At 40.4% G+C, this 24,108-nt stretch overlaps 1 protein-coding gene across 4 annotated transcripts in view; it reads right to left on the bottom strand.

Annotated features, from left to right (window-relative positions):
• Positions 1-24,108, bottom strand: part of gbf1 (golgi brefeldin A resistant guanine nucleotide exchange factor 1) — a 59,553-nt gene that overhangs the window by 19,731 nt on the left and 15,714 nt on the right. For all 4 annotated transcript variants that reach the window (XM_053621185.1, XM_053621187.1, XM_053621188.1 and 1 more), the window contains exons 4-8: positions 7,252-7,383; positions 3,032-3,150; positions 2,402-2,510; positions 2,008-2,068; positions 288-342 (exon numbers count right to left, since the gene is read on the bottom strand). In XM_053621185.1, the coding sequence (XP_053477160.1) occupies positions 288-342; positions 2,008-2,068; positions 2,402-2,510; positions 3,032-3,150; positions 7,252-7,383 (476 nt within the window). The remainder of the gene's footprint in view (positions 1-287; positions 343-2,007; positions 2,069-2,401; positions 2,511-3,031; positions 3,151-7,251; positions 7,384-24,108) is intronic.

The following is a 24,108-nucleotide window of genomic DNA, read 5'->3' as shown; positions in this document are numbered from 1 at the left end:
TAATAATAATAATTATTATTATAATAATCCACAGATCCAATATTGTCAATCATATTAATATAACTATAATATGATCAGATATTTATCAATGCCAGAACGAATGATTAATGGAAGAGCTGAATGATGAGACATGACGATAAATGAGCTGTATCTTTGTACAAAGCTGTGTAGGGATAACAGATGTAAGGGAAGCCGGGCTAAGATTAAGGCACCAGGGAAAGCAGACAGATGAGACAAAGTCAACTGAGACACTCAATTCAATCACTCAACATATCTTTGATATTTACCTTCTTCATGTTGGTGCCCACAAAACTTTTAGCCTCCTCTTTAAACTGTGGTAATCTGCATTGAGAATAGAATGAGAGCACAGTAAATGAGTAAATAAATTAGTTGGGTTTTTTTTGTTTTTTTACTCAGGACATCTGTATTATATGAACCCACACTACGTTATGACATCACACCATAACTATGTGTCAAGTACAAAGGAAATTTTAAAGAAGTTTTAGCTGAGATTAAGAACTGGGGGAATGTGGTTCTTGTCCAGCTGGCCCAAATTAAAAGTCTTGTTCATTCTAAGAGGCCCATCATGGTCTGGTTGGAAGACAATATGTCAGCAGAGCTGACATCTTTGTTCGAGTGTCATGACTTTTTGACCTGTGCTGCCGGTTCATTAGCTGAATTAGATGAGATGATGTTCTCATGGTGCGTTGTGTGGACTCTGCAGCTTTGCCTTAAATAAGCCATCACCTCTCACACAGTGGGAGAGACAAGACCTGATGTTAACTCTGCTCTGCGTTAATAGAGTGTTGTCTTGCTGGCTCAATTATTGGATGATCTGTGAGTCCAACAGATTAGCATCCCTAATGCTTTCAGCAGACTGCTTAAGCCTCCTCCTGAGCACTCAATAAGATCTGCTGTTCATTACTCCATCTCTCACACAGCCACACACGCGCATGCGTACACAAACGACATCCACTGCTTATTACTGCTCTTTTACATGCATGCACACACAAATACACACACACACACACACACACACACACACACACAAATACATACTCGTTGTTAAGGCCTTTCACCCTTATTATAAAGACATCATGGACAAGAGGGTCTAAGAAATAATACAAGAACAGCAGGAGCAAAGGTGTGTGTGTGTATGCATACCGAAGAGACAAAAAGGTGCTTAATTACAAAGTCTCCATATAAATAAGGTACTGATGGTCATCTCAAGGACACTGGGTTTCAGCATATGTTTATGTACTTACAAAACAGAAAAAGCTTTCAAAGAAACTATGATTTGGTTTTTCAAAAGATGGCATTTCTGTGTGTATAAGTTGTGTGTGTGTGTGTGTGTGTGTGTGTGTGTGTGTGTATACAGTTCTCATCTATATGCAGATGGTAGACCAGGTTGCTTTGTAGGCTCATTCTCTTGTCTGTGTGGGATGTGACTGGAAGCCTAATACAAGTGCTGTCTCCACGGATACGCACCTCTGATAAATGCCATCCCATAATCATGTTACTGCATTAGAGAAGCAGTGCACTATGACCTGAAAAGCAGGACAAAGTGGTGCTGCATACAATTTGATGACATTCACTGCAGCGCAATAGTGCACTAAATAAAGACATCAAATCTAAATCAAAGCCTGTTTTTCCTTAAACGCCACGCACAGTTAAAACCTCCGTGGGAGGGGGTTTTGTTCACGTAATAATAATAGAAAAAAATTATAAATGCAGTCTGAATCCTGCGAGGCTTCGCAGTGTCGCAATCTCATTAGCGTTCGGCTGGGAAAAGAACCTTTTGTACGTCGGAAGTGGAAAAGCTAGGGAATCATCTGAGAGTGAAATTGGAAACCGTTAAGGACACAAAACAAGTTCCTGCTATGTTTGGTTTCAGGTTCGGTTTGATTATGTTTACACCCAGCAGACAACTGGGTCCTTAATCCCCTCCAACCCCCTCACTCGCTGTCTTTCTCTTCCACACTTATCCATTCCCCTTTCTCTGGTTACCTGGAGAAGAGCAGCTGCACCATGTCCACCAGCGTGTGTTCGGCTGATTTCCTCAGCAGCTCTGTGGAGGGCAGACAGAGCACGGATGGAGTGAGCAGGAGGTTAGCTTAGAAAAGTGGGAGCAGCAGTAGCTCAGGACCCGAGAGTCCCGCTCTGTTTGGCCAGGATTAGTGCTAGGCTTTATTAGTGCCCTGCTCAGAGACTGGGGGCAGGGAGCTGTGAACTGCAGTCTGACATACACTGGGTCAGCACTGAAGATTTAACTGTGCCAACATAACAGCTGAAAATGTCAATATAATAACCAAGACTGCATTGGCTGTCTTATTCACTTAGAGATATATGGCTGGTAATAATGTTTCAAGGGGACTGGAGCAGCCTCAGCCGCACGGCTCACCACTTAGTCTCATCTCAAAACAAATGCGGAAGCAGGACTGCATGATCTCACACACAGACTCGTTCGTCAGATGGGCTCCCACTGGAGTCAGCAGCAAAGTCCTCAAAACCTGAAACGTCACAAGCAGTCAAAGTCAGCATTAAGTGACTAATAAGTTGACAAAAGCAAATAGCTGCAGTGTCATTTTTGTGTAGGAGCGGACGATATGGCAATACTTTCACAGTGCATGATATACAATGTGTGCCACATTTAAAAAAGAAAATGAAAAACTAAAGTATAATGTCAGTAATGATATCTTCGATAACTGCTGCATCCTGGTCAGGGTTGCAATGGATCCTGAGAACACAGAGTGCGAAGCCAGAACACATCCCGGATGAGACGCTGTCTCTCTCACACACAAATTATTTAACACAATAAAAAGAAGAAAGAAAAAAAAACTGAACAAATAAAACATTTTTAATTCATTACTGTGATGATAGTGGATTCAGTCAGTATTATAAACCCAGTGATTATATCCAGGAGACCTCAGTAAAGTGTACTGTGGCACAGTGTATTATGTTGCACATTGCCCAGTGCCATTTTTGTGTACTTCCAACACTTTTGTCAGATTTGAAGTTGTCAGGCCATTACCTGGAGGATTTTCATAAGCACCACTTCATCACTAGCAGGGTCCGTCCCCACAAATCTTGCATGAGTGACCGCGTCAGCCATGTTCTCAATCCCCTCTGCTGCTCCTTCATGATTGGCATCTGTAATGGACAACGGTCAAAACATATTAAAGGAGCCAGGCATTTCTTAAAGCTTCAGATACATATTAAGGAGTTAATATTTGGAATAACGACATACTGCATTCAGAAGGTACACTGACTATGGTGAAGTGTCAAACAATAAATCTTATACATTTAGCTTGGTTCATCCCATCACAGCCCTTCCATTCACAGTACTCCATGAGAAGGGTCTATCACAGCCATCTGACATCTAATCACCAGATGTGTCCTTTGTGGGCAGGTGGGTAAATTGGCTGTCTAGGCAACGGGAGCCAGTGTTTTGAAACCTAAGCTGGGCCAGAAAGCAAGCTGGAGCCAGGCTGCTTTTCTTTCCCAACGCCTTTAAAGAGTATTTCATTAACTAATAAGCACACGCTGTCTGGAATGGAAACCAGGGCTCTTGCTGCAGGTAGAGTACCGACACGAGAGAACATTTCGCTTATTACTAGCTACACAAAAGAGGACGGAGCTGAGAAAAGGCAGCCTTCATTCTGCTGCTTCACAAGTCATGCTTCAAATGGCAGACAATTTCCTGAGTTTTATTTAATTAGCCTGTAGAATGAACTCTTGCATTCCAACGTTTCCAGAAAATACTGGGATGGACATGCAAAAAAAAAAAAAAAAGTAAAGAACAATCACCGATATAAAGGATTTATATACATTCGAAAACTTACAATGAGGTTAATGAGGAGCATTAAAATTTATGAAGAAAATATGGGAAACCTCTCAATCCAGTCTTAAATCATCCATTCTTAAGACCGTTTATAGAGACCACATGGCGAAAAAAGGTCTATGAGCACTAGTGAATTTAACGCTTATATAGAAACAAGGGCCCCAATAAACACGAGACGCTCTTCCAAATGCCCAATCTCCACGGAAACCAGAGCTATGGGCTATTCAGCACAACATTAGAAGTCATCTAAAATACTAATCCTCACTTGGCACCAGCTACACAGACAGGCGGCAGGGTCCTTGTTGAAATAACAGCAGTACGGGTGGGGCTGAGGGACTGTGTGCATGTATGCGAGAGTGGGGCTCAAACAGCTGTCGTGTAGTAAGATGGTAAGTCAAAGTACATTCAGACACTATCACTACTGAGAATGCCAAATCATGGAACAGCATTTATGATGAGCATCCTTAACTTTAAGCCAAAAATATACAGATGCTCATAAACTAGCATTAAGATAATTTCTTGTCTGGGTGAAGTGTATAACGAATCAAGCAAATATATTCTTTATTTTAAACTCAAATCACTAAATAATATGAAGCTTGTGTCTTATACAGCCCTGTCACACACATGCACCTTCATTCATAAAAAGTAGCCTAAAATGCTCATCATGCATGATTTTTCATCCACTGACTAGTCACCCCAATTGAACTGGGGCAGAAAAACCTTAGTGGTGTGAGGGAATCGGGTGGAAAAAGAAAAAAAAAAAAAAACAAAAGAAAAAAAAAAGTAGCAGGAACGGGAGAGTGGGAAAAGTAGGATCTGGAAATCTGTCAGTGTGGCCATCCCCCAGAGCCAGCCAACCTCAGGCCTGAGATTTGAGGGGAATTAAACCCTCGGCAAACGAACTCACTCATACAAACACAGACCCCCCAGTGCGCTAGAAGGGCTCGGGTCTCACTGTACACACGGAGTGAGAGACAACGAGACATGTCAGCAGGGACCGGTTGATAAAAAGCACATGCTGTAAGTCTCAGGAGACGAGCGCTGGCTAGAAAGCAATTTAAACAGCGTGGACTATGTTGCATTAAAGAACAGCACAATAAATAAATAAATAAATAGCATAAAGCTGAAACTGTCCTAAATACAAAAACAAGTATAATGTGTATAAATACAGAAAAATTGCTGGTGTCTGATATGCAAAAAAGAGTGACAAATGCAACTGGAGTTCCATATATGACCAACAGATGGCAGTGCTCTTCATGCAGTGAAGAACGTTTACTGGACATGCGAAGTGTCATGAAGTCTGTAACCTCCTCGTTTAAGGCTAACTGTACTCCAGCAAAGATGCTTTGAAGCCTGAAGAGCTGAATTAGTGAGAGCAAAATCTAGAAAGTCAGCTGTACAGATGCTGCGTTCCACGATGGCCAAATCATTTGGAGAGTCCACTGGAACTATAGAACTGTAGGGAGTGGTATAAGGTTCGTCTATGGAATGCTTATTCAGAGTAATGATAATGTTACTCTTCATAGCACATTAGGAGAGAGTGAATGAGCATAACCTGTCGGTCAGCGTAAAATTATTTGCATGCCAAAAGGTCATTTAATAACAAACTCATACAACTGCATTAAGATATCGGGCTCCTCACTTGGGATTAAATCAACTCTCGCTCTGTGTGCGTGTGTGTGTGTGTGTGTGTGTGTGTGTGTGTGCAAATGTCTGCATCCGCCCACAGAAAAAGGTTTTTATAAAATGATATCTACATGATTTCAGTACCCACACAAAATATAAACTAGAGACGGACATAAATCACACAAACACCGCACCGAAACATAAACTCGTTATCTGTGGTGAAGTGTTAACAGCACGCAGGATGGTCTGAGAAAACTTTAGCTTATGACAGAGGCCGTGCCAGCGCGTGTGCATATCTGATCCCTCCTATGGCAAGACAGCCCATCTTTTGGACAGCCCCAGGCTGGTTGCCATAGAAACTCATACATGTGAACCCCCTGATGAGATGCTGGATAAGAGATCAGTGCTGGATTTGGAGTGACAGCAGACCTCTGGGAGTCCATGGCTTATTTGTTAGGCATGTGCATGTGTGAATATTTCCTCTCCTGTGCCTATTGTTCACTTGATGCAATTCAGTTGCCATTTGGGTAAAAACAAATCCATGTAACAAGCTTGTGAATTCCAATGAACTACATTCATTTTTCTCAATTTAAACATCACATCATGCTCAACACTGGTATGTTTATGTCATGGCTAGTACATTTTCTCCCTTGTTACTTAAAAAAACTGACTAAATGATGGGTCAAGTAACTCCTTGTTGCAACTGTAGCACTTCAGGTCATAGCAGGTCTCTCCATCTCGATTTTGTTGTGCAAACCATACAGTTGCTTGACAAGTGCGGTCATATTATTTATTCAACAACCCCCCCCACTATTTATAGGAGATTAGAGAAAAATTATGGATGGCTAACATCTGGAGCTGTGTGTTGGTTTCGGACATTCACTGGCAGCATCACGCCATATTTCTCTACTAAGGCTATGGATAGACTGTGCTAATCACTAGCTTAGTCTGATTAGTGCGCCTCCCAGGGGTAGGGCATTTTATGCAGCAAAATCTACAAACAAAACTGTCCATAAATCTTCAGTTAAACATTTTAGAAAATCATACACAAACACACACACGCTTTCCTAATTTCTGAAAATGTTTAGGACAAACTAGAAAAAAATCCGGCCATCTCATTTCAGTGTTTATTTTGAACTGTAACATTTTGGACTATGCATAGTATATGCAATTGAGGCGGTAGGGGCGTGGTCGAGCGTCAGCTGTAGATGTAGAGGAGGCAGGTCGAACTGGCAGGTAACGCGTGATTCTGACCCGTGTTGGATCAGGCAATTTACTTGTGCGTGTCTGTTTGTGCTTTCAGTGCCTCCTGTAACGAGCGAGCGAGCGAGCGAAGGAGAGAGGGAGAGGGAAAGAGAGAGCACAAACATTTTGCGTGTGTGTGTGTGTGTGTGTATGTGTGTGGTTGAACGAGTTGAATAATGCGAGCAAATCAGAGTACATGTTACAGGAGAAGCATGAGAAAATAAATATACTTCTACAGTCAGAGACCTTATTTAGGTGAACAATTGCGAATTTACTTTCTTCTAATGTATGTCTGCTTCGTGTTAATATTTTTACTGGACATTGTGTTGTTTTGAATTTCTATATTTTAAACATGTGTATATGCACGTATATATGCACACATACATACGCACACATACATACATACATACACATCATCCTGTAAATGTTTGTAACTTTTTTAGTTCACAGAAATCACAATGCTTCTTACAATTAAATGAAATCCCATTAAAAACTGAAACAATAAAGTTAACATGGAAATAAGGTCAAATGAATTTTACCAATGAGGCCATAAGAGAGGAACTTGTTGACAGAAGTGAGGGCAAGGCCGGTGATTGGTCCGGTTGTATCCTCCGAACGAACAACTTCCAAGAAGGGTCGGAGAAACACGTTGGGCTCCACTTCAGAGAGGTCTGAAAGAGAACAAATGACACATCAATGCATGTCCAAACACTCGGCTTATTTAGGCCAATTATGTGTTAATAACCTAGGAACATTTCCTTGCTTGACCAAAGCAACCTATAGATCCTCAATAGTAAAGCAAAACATGACACCTCTACACTGAGTTGCAGATAAAGTTAAAAGTCCTAAACATGTCCACTACAAGGTTTTTGTTTTTTTAAAAGAAAAAAAGAAAAAAAAAAAGAAAAAACAAGGGCTCCACAGATAGAGAGGAACACGAGGGAAAGAGTAAAAAAAGAGTAAGCACTAGCAACAGTGAGTTCAAAACAGCGAGCAAGATTTCCTGGGGCAGGTTTAAATCACCAGCAGTGTGGGATATCTTATTACAATTCAATTTCTAGAAGCTTTGCTAAAGTAGTGGTATAAATTCTAGGATTTAGCATTAATGAAATGTCTCAACTGAGTAACAACTGTTCAAGAAAACAAACTTTTTCTCATAATACATGGGGATTTTGGTCTAATAAAAAAAGCATGGAAATTGCACTGAGGGCAAAGTGTAGGCTTTTTTTTAAAGATTCAAATAACATATATTAAAGGCTTTGAGGTAGTACAAACGTCCCAACTACCTAATATGACTGTTTTGCATCATGTAAAATTTTAACTACTACCAAAAAGATACACCTACAACCACAGCAATTGTCACTGATGAGCTCTCATGAGAAACATCAGAGCCTAACGCACAGAAATCCCTAAGCTGACAGAGCCAGTAAAATCACAGCAGCAGCACAGGGCACTACACTCTGCACGTCCAGAATGTGACACTGAGCTGCATGCGTGGATGGGAAAGCACCTCGGGCCAATCCACCCAGGAATGGGAAGCAGGCCTTCTGAAAGCAACGGCGAGATGAGGGTGAGAGGTTACAAAACACAAACCAGGTAAAACAACAAGGGAAAAATTAGGCGAGTCACGAAAGGCAGCGAAAACGCTAAGCTGGCTCTCTGCTTGCCATTTTAATTCGGCCTGGATTAAGTCTCTCCAGAACATTTACTTCATAAAAAAAGCAACTTGTGACTTCAAAGCCTGAGATGAGCGCATGTGACCACTGAGTATTAGCTGGGATATCTAATATCCCCGAGGCTTGTTTGGAAATCAAATATGAAACAATTTAAAAATTTCCACACTTTTGTTTTATCTTCGGCCAGTTCGCTCTCAGACTAGCCTCCAAAAGCAAATCTTCAGCTGCAAGGCTTTTCTATAGGACCAGAGTGTCCTTTGCGCTCTCTCTAGAGAAAACGCTCGATGCTGCATTGTAGAAGAATTAACACACTGAAAATTCTTTGAAAAGGGTGTTGTATTCAAGAACAGATGACTCGAGTACCTTCAAGTCCATCAGAAAAGCAGAATCATAGAACAAAAACAAAAGTAACTTTGAAAACTAGTCTAAGAAAAATTTGCTAAGCTTACAAAAAACTGGGTGTAATAACTATTGTGCTAAATCACATCACAAGAGCCAGGAACTTTTAAGGGTGGGCTTAGTGTCTATTACTTTACAGTGAGAGAAGGGGGTCGGAAAAGAAGTGCACAGACATGGGAGAGAGTGCTGAAATGAATCTGTCAATAGAGTCTAATAAAGACTTCATCAGAGGCGATCACCCCATAAGTGCCACCATGGCGCTCCTAGTCTCTCAGGCTGGAGAACACAATTGTGTTGTATTGATCTGGAAGGCCATCAGCAAGCAGAGACATTCCATCAGCAGCCCATCACCCCCCTGCCCCTCTCCTCTCTCTCTCGCTCGCTCTCTCTGGTTTGTGTGGGCCAATCTCCTTAAATAAAGGATAAATATGACTCTGTACTTTGGAGCACTCTCCAGGGCCACACGGGTAAATAAATAAAGAATGGAGGTGTTGGGGCATCATGGTGAGACAATCCCACAGTAATCCCACAGCGTGACCTCTGGGTGACATCACCTAAAATAAAATGGGGACTAAAGTTGTTCTGCACTCTATGTATATTTCATCTAAAGGCAACTTGAGTACCTGAGTGAGTGCAAGTGCCTGATGTGTGCACTTGGAGGACATGCTGCTTCACATGCGCTTGGTCCTACAATCTCACAAAGGGTTCATTTCATTTCACTGTAACTAGTGGCGATACTCTACATTGGAATACAAAAATACAAAACAAATCATCTGCTAGTGCTAAACTCTAAATGTGTCCCCTATTAACGTTGCTTAGACCATAATTTAAACCAGTGCAGAGAGGCTGATAGTTTCCAACAACAGAGTGCGAGCTGGATCCTTTTTAAAACACCAGCGCTGTGCAGCCATGTGTGTCTTGTACGGTGTGTTGCGGTATAACAACCCCAGAGCACAGGAGCCCCTGAACCTTATGGGAGCACCTGTGGGAAAACATTACAAATGTACATGCATTGGCACCGAAGCAGAAAGAGCTTCTTTTACAAAGAAAGTAAGGGGTTTTATTGGCTATAGCCAGTTTTACTAGAAAACAATCCAGCGGGCTTCTGTCTAGACATCAAGGTAATAATCCAGACTGAAAACCTCCAAAATATACAAAACAATTCATTTTATTAAAAGCTCTACATCAGATCAGCAGAATTCTGAACTGCCAGTCCTAGATGTTTTATACGAATGTGCATGTTCCTTTCTATATCCCCCCCCCCAATACTTAACCAATTATATTATTGGAACTTTTACTAAATTATCTCACAGCTTCGGATGTTAACCCAAACCATGCATGCCTGGAATTTTAATGTTAATAAATCTACAAATTTCAAGAAACCCAGTCATTTATCTGGACAGAACTGCTAAAGTTTGCAGACATGTAATTCTAAATATATTTAGAGTACTTCACCCACCGAGGTCCCAATGTAATTCCACATAAATCACATTGCACCCAACAACAACTTTACAAACTATAGTTACCATCCAATAGACACACAGAGAAACGAGACATAGAAAGAATAAAAGGGTGTGTGTGTGTGTGTGTGAGAGAGAGAGAGAGAGAGAGAGAGACAGCTATTCAGAGCAGCACATGATTAGACTACAGCACCAGAAATACAAACAGTGTCTGATGGAGTACTAAAGCTGACAGTGCTTTGTATTTGCTTAATTTAACCACAAAAGAATGAATAACTTAATTTGTCAAACTGCTGTGTCACATATTTTAGTCAGTCATACACTGGCTGCAGTCATTTGTAGTGTAAACATCAGTTCATTTCAATCCCTCAACAAACCAGACCCTTTTTTTTTTTTTTGCTTTATATTCTGTATGGAAACGAATGCTCACAACAATTTCTCAAAACAATCAAACTTATGAATAAAGACCTGAAAATGTTCATTTTAGTTCAAATCATGAGTGAAATAACGCAGAAAATCACCCAAAGACTCTTTGATAGCACTAAAAATGTTCTAGATTTTGAAGTTCAAATGTGTTCATGTGCATGGTTCAGGAACTGGCTTTATATATCCACTATATGGACAAAAATATGTAGACACCTGACCATCATATCCATATGAGTGCCATCACTAATCTGTTGCCACCAAGTTGGAAGCACATAACTGTATAGGACTTCTTAGCATGCTGTTGCATTACTGTTTCTCTTCACTGGAAGTAAGATCTGGTTCACACCTAGCATTAACGTGTGTCCTGGGTGATCGGATCACGAGTGGATGGCCGAGATGCATAGCCCTTCATACCTGACAGTGAACAATTTCCATACATCGTTTCTGCTGGGGAAAGCCCGTCACACACATTCTTTACATCAATCTTCTTTCTTTTCAGCTGAAATGTCCCAAGAATCATAGCTCGTAGACCTGTATGGTCTGCTAATGAAACTTATATGACAAATGAAGCTATGAAAAGCAGCTGCTTTGGTCTCTGCTGTTATAGTATTGTCTTTTTCCGTTAGCCTAGTGGCAGGTAGCTCTACCAGTCAGCACTCTACCATAGAGTACCGACAATCTCACAATGCTTACATAGTTAGGGCAATGACAGTTAATTAGGAATCCTATGAATCCCAGAGCACCTCCAAATATGGTTTGAGTGATCTGATCACCAAGACGCTTTTGAGCCCATTCACACCTGTATTTAGCGCTGACCACTTATGATCCGATCACCCAGGACGCATGTTAATGCCAGGTGTAAATGGGGCCTCAGTGGCCAAATTCAAACCTATTCCAACATTACAATGCCCCTGTGCACAAATTGAGGTCCATGAAGACATGGTTTGCCAAGGTTAGAGTGGAAGATTGGGTCTTGAGTTGTCTACAGAGAGCCCCGACCTCAACCTCAACTGAACACCTTTGGTATAAATTGGAACCTGATATCAACGCCTGACCTCACTAATGCTCTTGTGGCTGAATGGGCGAATCCCCAGCCCCGTTCCAAAAGTTATTATAACAGCAAATTGGGTACTAAATCTGGAACGGGATGTTCAAAAAGCACATAGTGTTATGGTCAGGAGTCCACAAACTTTTGGCCACATAGTGCAAATGACTACTGACTTACACTGAGCACCAATCAAGCCCTAATAAAAGACTTTACAAGATCGCAGTGAAAATTCTCAAAAGTCTTGGCCCATGTTGAGGTGGGGTGGTGAGATGGTATGGGGGTTAGTCACCCTTTGAGCAGCCCAGCACTCGTGCTTATTGATCGGCAGCTGGAATTAGAGGCATCGCCTCTGCTGCATTCTGCTCTGGGGGAGAGGGGACGCTCTAACAAGGCCAGCAAGGCCATAGCAAATCCAGCGAGACCCCTCATCTCTGCCTGCAACTAGCCCAGCAATTCTCTCCTCCTCCTCCTCTTCCCTCTCTTCTAGCTCTTGAAGGAAATTGGCACTTGTCGAAAAGGGCAATTAGGATGTAACAATGTTATAGAAGTCCATATGGTTGTCCCGTACAAGCCGCAGCGGTATCTTATGAATGTTTTGAACAATGCCCTGCACAATCTAAACAGGCTATTTTGAAAGCCCCAGAGAAATTAACACTTTTCTTGAAGCTTCTACAGTAACACAATGCAGCTCTTTTTCACATTCACAGCAGGGTTTTTCTATCCAGGGATGAAATTTAGTTTAAAATTTATATACAGTGTTAGTCATTTCATTTTAGCAAGGACAAAAACTGATCAAAAAAGGGTTCAAACAAGTATTCAATATATTTGACAAGGAAATTCATTAGAAAATGGTCATCTGAACAACTGAATAATAGAAAACCTTCAATCATTTGAATAACTTTTACTATTAAACCCCTCATTTAATAGTGTTTTCTACCTTGTCAAAGCATTGTGAAGTAAAATCACAACACCCAATTGTTCATATTTTACTGTAGCTAAGTAATACCTCCAACTGAAAACATTTATATAAAAATAAAACAAATAAATAAATAAATAATCAAGACAGTCTGCAAAACCAAATTTGGGTAAGAGTCTGTTATGTTTAATGAACATTTAAAATAAACAAACAAACGAACAAACGAACAAACATGGGGATCAATGCTGAATGAGGATCATATTTGTACCAGAGTGTGCACTAAATTCTGCAGTCTTGTAAAACAATGGCAGGTTTCCTACTGTAAGCTAGCATGCTGTCAATTACGTTTTCACCCTCTCGGCGACGAAACACCTGAGCAGCATCCGAAACCTATTTAGATTGCACATGTTCTTAAGAAAAGAAGATAAAATAAACTTTACTGATCTCCAGTGGAAGCTTCAGTTGTTCGAAGTTAGCAGTGTGTAATTGCCATCAAAGGTAAGTTGAATAGTAAAAGTAAATAAGTTAAAATGACTAAAAGCCAGTAAGCAGTACAAAGTAAAAGAAAGACTGCTCATTTTTCAAAACATGGAATGAACAGTTATAGGACTTACACATATTACTAACTGTATAAAGTAAAGCATAGGCGTTTATTCTACAAAAGGTGGTAGATATGTTAATATATATAATATACTTGGAAATTTGACTTGATAGCACATAACAGACAATAAATGAATGAATATTAATGAAATCATATTCCACTAAGAAAAAATAATATTGGACATAGGAGTATGATAATGGCAAATATAACATTTATACCAGTCCAGGTGATGGAAAGCAGAGTACAGGTCACATCACATATTCGTATTATGAATGCTAAGGACTGGTACAAAAGATCTCCTAAAACATTCAGGTTACATTTTGGACTACTGAAGCACTGATTGAAGGTGCTCCTGAGCTGTACCAGTATTCTGTGTAGTGTCTGAGCTGGTTGACAAAAATCGAGGTCGGTTAAGGCTTTTATCCTGGTCTTAAATTAGCAGTCTAAAAGCACAGCTTGTATATAGCAATACTAAATTTCCAGTAACTGCTGTAATCATAATCAGCCACTTTGCTATTACAATGTGGTTAAACTTTGCTTTATTAATGGAATAAATTCTACTCTCCTTATGGAGCTTTCATAAGCACTCGCACTGGGACTTTTCCTCTTCAGGTACTCTCTCATGCACCCTTTGCTGTTCGGCAGGGATAACTGATGTTTGCATAGACTACATTGAAGTACCTTTAAAATACAAGGTAGTCACTGAATAAGTGTAGAAGACACATACTGTATGAATCAAAAACTTTAATTGGTCATTAGAAATATAATTTGATGATCATTGACAGTTTTGTCATGTTGTGTGATTGATCACTTAAGCAAGCATTTTGATCTGCCTCATTTTATTATTTGTTGCGGATTTTACTTTTACAGTCCACTCTAAACAATTTCATTGTTTGCACAAGATGATTAAGTATATGCAAGTATTTTATTAAATTATTCAAATTAATTAAATCCTGAACTTTTCTTATCCTCAATTAATATAATCAGTTATTCAACATAATATGAGAAAGAGAAACCAAACAATCCATAGTTTCAGCGCTATTGGAGGTAGGATACTGCTCTCTCTCCCTCAACACAAACCACATGGTTGGTTGGTTGGTGTGTGTCTGTGTGTGTGAGAGAGAGAAAGAAAAAGAGAGAGAGAGAGAGAGAGAGAGAGCGCAAGTGTGGGTGATAGAAAAGTGACAGAACAGCACCAATTTTAATTCAGACAGATGAACTGGAATGTTTGAGGAGTCCTTTCCTCTAATCCAAACCCTCTTTTCTTTCTCTCCTGCTCTCGTTGTGCAGCTCTGAATGGGTGGCTGAGTGGCCCAGGCTTTGTTTGCCACACCTTGAGGCTAATATTAAAAAAGATGCTGAGCGAGAGTGCAAACAAACAAACAGCAGCCCTGCACCTCACCTCTGACCTGAGGGGGCTTTGTTCAAATTGCCCTCTGGACTCATATTGACCAGAGACTGAAAGACTGAGGGATTTGATAGGGCTCAAAACTGGCAGCCGGGAGAATGAACAGGGAGAATAAATAGTTTACGTGGGGAATGAGCAGCATGTTAATCCACTGACTTCAGTGATCACGTTACGTAAACTTCAAAAATGACAGGGAAAGTCCTCACTTGGTGATTGTGGAATGAATAATTGAATAAAGATGCATGTTTAAGACTACCTTTTTACGTTTTTACGTTTACCAGTCTAATATAATATATATGTATATAAAGTTGTGATTCACAAATGTATTTTAAAGTGGCGTATTAGAAACAAAAGTGATGTTATGTGGTATGGATTATTTATATTGAACATCAGCCCCTAATAATAATACTTTTCACTACCTATTTTACTATTATTCAGTATCTAGTAACTAGGAATTTTAATGTACAGTTTTAACCAAGCATTACAATTAGATTAAAATTAAGCTGCATCATCAATAACACTACATAATGAACACTTCTTTCATTTAAATTTCATTCCTGACCTCTGACTAGAACTAAATAGTGTATTTATTTCAAACTAAATGACTACAACAAAATATTCCAAAACACGATGCATTCATAAACCATGACTTCATTAGTATCTGAGCCTCATGTGGCTCACACCTGTTATCCTGCAAAAAATAAAAAATAAAAAACGGGAAAAAAAAACTAAAACGTATTTTTTATGCTTCATTCTTTACACAGAAGCCACATTATTCTGGCAGAGCAGAGCGGGCCGAGATGTACAGTAATGTGTTTCACAGCGTGCAGACGGCTCATGATGGATGGACTTCTGCTCTGAAATGTGTTACGCTCAATCAACTCATAAATAACGGATGTTTTATCATGCTGAATTAAAACATTTGAGAGAATGGCAGGCATACATGGCTCAGTTCCGCTGTCTGTGTGTGCGTGTGTGTCTGAGTGTGTGTATACTTCCTCAAGAATGTGTTGCTGAAGGTTGCTTCCTGCGTTCACGAGGCCAGGGAGAACTCTTCAGCACGGATGTAGAAAAACGCGAGCCTGATATTAGACCATACTTAAACAATCCTCAAATTCTGGAAGGAATCCTAACAAAGGCTCGGGATTAAATGCACATCGCATATTACATTAAAAAAAAGTTCTGACGAACTTTTGTGCACGTTAAATTTTTTTTAGTCAATTGTTGCCTACTTTCTGGGTAGCGGATATTCGACAGCACATCAAACACCTGATGAATTCGGATTTATAACGGCTGTGTGATTACACCCTCCCTCCTGGGGGGGGGGAAAAACATTTAAAAATTGAATCCCATTTTAACCCACAATATATACACCAACACGGTGTGACCTTCAACAGGGATATCTCTGCATTAGCACCTCTGATTAGAGGAAAACCAAACAGTATGAGCAAGACCCTCATTTTCCATCTCGTACTTTGATCTTGCACAATCGGCGAGTTTTTAAGTGTCTTGAGTAGTGTGTGAGGCTTGAGAATGGACATCTCGTTTCGGTGGGGTAGTGTAAGGAGTTAACCCTGTGAGAGTGGGCAGTGCCGCAGGATAAACCGCCACACATGCTCCAGTTTCTGAGCAGATTTCACACCCTGCATGAGGACTACTACAATCCACAACTGCACGGAAAGAATGAGAGAGAGAGAGAGAGAAAGAGCAGGAGAGAGAAGAAAAAAGACTGACAGAGGGGGAAGAAGAAATAAAGCAGGCCGACAAGAGACAGAGCCTGTGCCTTATTTGTTTCACCTGCTGCATTCCTTCAACTCTGCACTAATGGCATTCCCAGGGGCTATGAGAGAATCCTGCAACCATGCACTGTAGAGCTGGACTACAGGCCTCAGCTACTGTGTTAGCAAGACACAATACCCACAGACACTGAGGCGCATACTAAAACAAGCCCTGACTACAATTACATCGCTATTTGAGCCTGGAAGGCACAAAGAAAGAGTGAGGAGAAAGTGTGTGTGTGTTAGAAATCCTATTACCAAAATACTTAATGTCAATGTGATTCTTAATGAAGTGCAATGAATGAAAATCAGGTACTCATGCTCTCATTGTTCTACCATTCCCTACACCCCCCCCCCCCCTAAAATGTATCGTCCCTCTTTTAAAAACAATATTAAAGTTCTTCACCATTTTTATAGTAAAGAGATATAGAACAGCTGTATTATTTTTATATTGCTGGATGATCAATCTATCTATCTATCTCTCTCTCTCTCTCTCCATGTATCTCTCGATCTATCCATCTGCTAAGCCATCTATCGATTTAGCTATCTATCAATCATGAGCATTTTTAAACCTCCAGAATGAACTGAAATTGTTCAAACAGTGCAACATTTTCAATGAGTGAATGATTAAACAGGCTGATGATTAGAGATTTAATTAAAGGATCCTGCGATATGTTTTTGACCCGATGCCTCCAGCTTCCAGCTCCAAGACCACAGTTCCATTAACGCTGCCTTAAGTAGTCTGGCCCATGTTTTATACCTACAATTGTACGTACAACTCTCTCAGCATTAACAGTGAATCCTGCACGTGTGTGCTTTATAAAGCACAGCAGTTAGGTGGGCTGGATTAGGATCAAGTCACCTAATGACTGTGTTATGAGCAGGCGCATTAAAGAGGATTAATCTTAATCTAAGCTGTTTCAGTTTGCTATGAATGTGTGATAGGGCAGAGGGCTAGAAAGCAGCCGGAAAACGGCCCAAACGGTGTTAAAGAGCGTTAATGCAGGATCAGTGGAGAGACATTACAATCATTTTTCAATTTCATTATATGAAACCTGCTCAACCCTGCTGTTAACATTAATGTCGACTTTAAATGAGCAATTAATGTCGAGAGAACAAAAGACCCACTTAAGACTAAGCTCCATAATGTGTACGAAAAACACTCAGGCAAGATTTCAACAGGTTTTGCAGAGTAATAATATGAACAGCACAAAAGGGCTGTGCTTCCAAGTGTCAAGCTCACTCTCCATGGCAACAGCTGATGACTTTGGACAACACAAGCTGAGGGACAACATTTCTGGGCGCTGATACCGAAGGATCACTGCAGTGGGCAAACACAAGAGCAGATCGGGTTTAAACCCAGTGGGGCACTGAAACGTAACTCTGAGAGTGGCAGGCGATGCCCTGTACAGCTTAGCAGACCAAGGCGACAAATGTCAAAAATGACTCCCCTGAGTGCCGGCATGTCTACGATATAGTAACCGTCCCAGCACGTGAGGGAAAGGAGATCTAAGACAGTGCAGTGTACCCTCCACACTCCAAATCTCACAGAGGCCTTCTTTAGTCTCTTTACTTTAAATGCAATTCCAGTGGGGGAGGCAGAATAAATAAATAAACCCACTAATTAAGTTGGACATGCCCGGCCTCAACTGTGCCTAAGAGTTTAAGAATCTGAAGATCTAACACTAAAGTACTTGAGCTGAATTCACATCCCATCCCAGTCCTTTCGAGTGATGTCTAAAGTGCACTTCCCTGGGGCTTGCTGTTTGTCATAAAACATCTCTCAGCACACAATTTACCCAAAACTGGAGAGGCAAAAAAAAAGGAATACAAACACAATTTCCAGAAGTGGCGGAGGAGTAAAACTCTACAGCCGTTTGCCAGCAGTGTGGTAACTTTAAACCGTGCAGCGTTAAGTGGCTCCTCCACCATATTGTGTGGTAATGTAGGACAGCTGAGCACATGGGCCCTGCGCCAGGGAGTGCATTATCTTTATGAATTCATGACAAAATTCTTCTTAGGCAGCAAACGCCAGATAGGTGTTTGTAAACATTCATGCTCCTTTCACATGAGAATGTCTTGTACAGATGGAGTTCGAACATAGCATTACTTATTTTGAAGAAATCTTTTTCGCTCTTCTAGCATTCTGCCAATACACAACCTTTCACTACGTGCCAGCATTCAATAAAAAAGTACAGTGTTTGTATAATTCTTTGCTCTCTACAGACCAACACAGACTTGACTAGAGTTTATACGTGCAAATATGAAGAAAGCAATAAGACAAACAAATGAAATGTTCCCATCCTTCCACCAACCAATGGAAAGATGAAGAAAAAATTAAAAATTAAAGTTTTACTTTAATAACGGGTGATACAAGGTTAATAATTAAAACTCTCTTGAGTTTTGAAAGCATTTCAACATGTTAGAAATACTTGTGTTAAAGGCTGAATACTTGTATACTGGAGTGTGCTGTATGCAGTCAGGTCAATGGGAATCACCCTCCAGTTCCAGTGCATGAGTGCAGCTTCCTACCATGGTCCAAAACACAAAACTCATTCTAAAAATGCATACCTAACTTCAAAAAAACTACATGCACTCTCAGCTGGCCAGCCTACAAGCTTGTACTGCTAAACCGTTGTAAATGAGGCAAACAGAGCAGCACATCTGGTCTTTAATGAACCTAAATAAGCTAATGTGAAGGCTCGCTCATCTCTAAGGTTGTCACAAAACCTGAATTTTGACTTTGACACCATTAACAGTTTTAAATGTGATTCTCAATATGAAAACCATTAAACGCTTTAATAACAGCTAAAGAAAAACAAGAAGCAGACATTTATCGAAGAAACTTGTATTTGTACTCCTAAAAACATTTTGCTACACATTGTGGCTTATTTGGTTTGCATGCTGTTGTTTCCTCTAACAGAATACTTTCCCATAATTCAGGATTTTGCCGTCTGTTGCGTCTCCATCTCTCTCTGTTCGTTCAGCACACGCAAGGCTGCGCCTATCCAATCCAACTGGCATCACGGCCATGGAATGCTGAAGTCCACATTTTTCCCATTCAGCAAGGAAAAACGCCCTTTCAAAACCAATCAACTAGAAATGTTGCTTTGTTTTTATTTTTTGACTGAACTTCCTGGAACCCATTATGAAGCTGTCAGGGATGTATATTTAGCTATGGCAACAGCGCGTCTCCTCACACACTTGCGCCACTGGTCACGTCACCTCGGATAAACAGAAAACAACTGACTACCCTGTTTGTCACCTTTAAAGAAAATAGTTTCATGTGTATGAGAAAGAGGTGTACGAAAAAAAAAAAAGTGTCTGCATAGCTATCATTTTACCATAAACAAACAGCCAATAGTACATTGTTATAAACACTACATTAGAAATGGCTGTTTAAAGTTAAATAAATATACACAAAATAGCTACAAAAATAAAGTGGTAGATAACCTTAAAAAAACAAAAACATAAGTAGTTATATCTAACTTTCAACCTAATATTTGTCTTTTTTCAATAAGACATTACTGCACAACAAACCTGCCAATTTCAATTCCAGTCACATTTTAGTTGTAATGATATGGCTCAAGACCCTTAACGAGCTGGAGCACATAAAGAAAAATGATAAAGGAAAAAAAAATGCCTGAGATCACATGTGGAAAAACTTTAGCATTGACAAACACTCAGAAATACTCACCTCAGTGACATGTGATGGTAGTAGGAAAAGGACACATGGATTAAGCATGTGAAGGCACTGGGGTGATTTGTGAGTGGAATAAAGTCAGATGAAATCACTTGTTATAAGGAATGTTGACGATGAGCATATGGCAGGTTAGAAGTTCATGAGGCAGGTTAAAAGCTCTGAAGGTAGGTAATGGTGGAATATTCAATTAAAGCAGGTCTCTGGAGCATTCATGTGGTGTTAGGGGAGGCCATGTTAAGGTCAGGGCTGAACTCTCTCTGGCCTGAAGTGACCCAAGGTGGATTAAAACTGCCGCTTATGTTTACGCACTAAATGTATTTTTAAACGGACAGAGTTCCATTTCGGAATGTGTGCAAGAATCAAGTCTACTTGAAGAAACGTGTGACCATGTAAGATAACATCAAATTTTATCCATGAATTAAAAACAAGCCCTTGTCAAACACAGGTGGTGTGTGTTTGTGAACGGATCTGCTTTTCCCCCCTATGAAAAGAAAGCAACTGTGGGATGTTTTAATTGCAGACCAATACTATAAATCTAATGCTGAATAAGGAAGAACCCATGTTTGAATCCCCATGTTACCACGGTCTATACGAGAACAAAACAATAACAGTGTCATGTGTTGGTTTATAGATTCAGTACACTGTGACGTTGTGCCCAACTCTTAACGAGTAAGACCCATGCTGTTACTCAGCAAGTGCTCTCAGGTCATAAATTCTGGGTCAAGATTTCATCACTCATGGCTACTACCACTGTGTCAGTATAGCAGGAATTTTTACAGTATAAAACCAACACAGGCTTATGTGCATAACTGAGATGGCTAGAATTTGTAGAGTGTATACAAGAACTGCTTAACAAGAAAGGCTGGGTAGTACATCCGCCCCCGGCCCCCAAAATTCAGCATAACAAAATACACCCAAACACATTCGCTCACATAACAGACTTCATATAGACAAAATTAGTTGCTAATATACACCACTACATGACGTCTAAAGATTCCACAAGGCAAGTAACGTGGTGTATCGGCTGACTGACGCAAGTATATACAACCTTTAAGTGGTTTAATTAGCCAGTGTCTCTTAAGAGAGTCATCAAAATGACATAAAGCAACTACAAACCCCAGTTAAGATCTTTAAACAGGAAAGGATCATAATCCACTCGTTTTGACTGGCAGTAAATAACCCAGCTACCATGGCACCACATAAAAAAAAAAAAATGGTGAGCAGACTTTGCCGGGGGGTTGGGGGGGGGGGGGGGTCTGCCGTAACTGTATATCGGCAGGTCTATTTTGCTTTCAGAGCAGTCATCACCTCCTTGTTGTCCTAGGTTGTTAGCATGTCCCCTGGTCAGCTGTGAGGGCCTCCTCTCTGCCAGCCTCCCGTCTATGTCAGCATAGTGGCTTTTGTTAAAATATGTAATCGGCAGCGCTGATCCCATTCTATTTAAGAAGAACTCGTCAACAGGTTTAAAAGGCTGGCCACATGTGTCACCGTTCTCGCTTGAATATTTATATGTGCACCCCGAATGGCTGGCAGTTGTTTAATCATCTGAGAGCGCCTGTTCCTCTTCCACGCCCCTGACGCCAACAAGAAAGTTCTGAACCATGTCACCTTTACAATGGCACTCTGCTTCAAAACCAGCTGCTGCCCAAAAATAGGAACAAGTTTTTTTTTTAATGCCAGGCCACCACTTGAATGCGGCTGCCTTTGCCAGAGGTCTGTAATGCGCCAACTGTAGGCAGAGGGAGGACTTCAAAGGCTTTTGGCTGTACAGGCTTATTTTGTCATAGGATTCACTGGAGAGTAATTGAGAGTGAGCTGGACATGTTCAATGAAGAAGGTGATGAGCACAGAGACAACACCACCTAAACACCTGAATAACTGGTGAATATTCTCATACACAGGTGGCCTATTACTACTTCACTGACAGCGAAAAGGGATAACTACCTTAATAATGTTTCACCAACATCTAATGTTACATAGGATGGGAGGGTGGGTGTTGATTTACCCTGACTTTAAGGACAACCTCTAATGAAATAGCCAAAAAGAGCAACCACTAAACACAATGTGTTGTGCACCAACCACCGATCAATGACATTTAATTTACTATACATTTCATTTGGTAAGACTGTTTTGTCTAGCATCACAACTCATGAGTCGTTTGCCAAGGAGGAAAATCCCACACACTGTTCAGTCCCTCCAGGATTTTACAAATTTGCGATAGCGAAAATTAAAAACACAAAATCAAACAAACTCCACAATATTCAGAGGAGGTCGCAATCTTTAAAAATTAGTGCAGATTTTCCACAGATTTGGGCCAAGACGTGTCATGTGACGTCATCACAACGGGCGTTCTGCGAAGGCCCTCTTCTATTCACGTGTGTCGAAAATGAGTACAGCTAAAAAGGTCTCATTTACCAACAATTATCACTGCATAAGACCGTGCAAAACGACTTCATGCAGTTGCAATTTCACCAACTCGAGTAGCTTTCAGCAAAAAAGCACAAAAAAACTCTGCAAGCCGCATCACAAATTTTGAGAAAAGCCGCAGCAAAATCAAGCATCTTTGGCCGCAACAATCACAAATCACATTAATCAATGTTCATAATAGTTGATATCCAGCCAAGTTAAGGAAAATTATTGTGATTGTGTATTAGCTTGTCTTGATATGTTTATCCTGATGTAACTTACTCTAATTAAAAGGTAGAGTTTGCCACACTGCAGTTGATTTCTTGATTCTGATTGGTCAGAAGGTGTTCATATGAAGAAACTTTCTGAAAGGAAACCTTTATTTAACAATTATGGAAGGAGTCTCCAGTGTCAGGTCTTCAAAAGACAAAAGTAAAGCTATCCCTTTAAGATTTACTCCACAGGAAAGTCTTCAGGGCTGAGGACTTTGCACTTTGTAAATCATAAATAAAATATTTGAACATGAAGAGCAGAAGAAACTAACTTGTGTTTACATAAACAACAGTGGAAACAACATCATCTCTGAGCACTGACATAATTACAGCTTTGTTCAAACTGTATATGCCAATACGATGGTCCAGCTTTCTGTTTGTGCGTGTACCAGTGTGAGAGTGCCAAACCAAGACTAACATTTATTTATTTATTTATTCATTCATTCATTCTTTTAATGCCATGCCAGCATCAGTGGCTATTTTCATGGCAAGATCAAGGTAGGTAAAGTAGGGCATTCCAGTAATTCTTACAACATTACAACAATAAAATCTTACAACATTTCAGCAGTGTCAACAAACCAAGACTAACAATCTAATGCACAATTAGATATGTGTATTAGAAGGTTCATGGTCACAGGGTCCTTATGGGGCATGAAATAACAAGCAGCTGTGTGCACGGTGTGTGTAGAGTGAGGTTTATTAGCCCTATCTATAAAGGCAGTCTGGGATTCACACTAGGACGCCCTAGGCTTAAGATCTCAACGTCACACAAGGCACTGCCTCTGCAATACTAATATTAGCCCTTATTTCTGCAAACCCCAACTCCTCTCCATTCCCCATCTGTTCAGGATTAGCCTGCTATTGAGCCCAGATTCACATCACAACCTCTGCACCTCACAGCTCCTAACTGTCAGCACAAAGGCTCTGATGCAACACTGCATTAAAAATTTGTACACGAACACAGAGCTCTCCTTTTGCAATATTTCGAATCTTTCACTGAGACGCAGCATATCGCACACCACTTGAAATGGTTTATGTCTAGGTGCTTCTTAGGTTACGTTCAACTTTATTGTCATTGTCAGAGTACAAGTACAGAGGCAATGAAATGCAATTCGCATCCAATTTAGTTCGTTAGATAAAATGAATACGGTTATGGTGAAGCCTGAATAAGACTGGCTGTAAATCAGTCAGACCTGCCGATCTGATCTAATGACAGAGTCCGGTAGAGCCACAGTGGATCAGCAGACTGTATTAGCAACAACGCAGTATTCAGACAATCCTAACAAGAACTAAACCAGATGTG

Source organism: Ictalurus furcatus, chromosome 3 (assembly GCF_023375685.1).
Source record: "Ictalurus furcatus strain D&B chromosome 3, Billie_1.0, whole genome shotgun sequence".
Lineage (NCBI taxonomy): Eukaryota > Metazoa > Chordata > Actinopteri > Siluriformes > Ictaluridae > Ictalurus > Ictalurus furcatus.
Note: the sequence above shows the minus strand (reverse complement) of the source record. Positions and strands in the feature narration are given on the sequence as shown.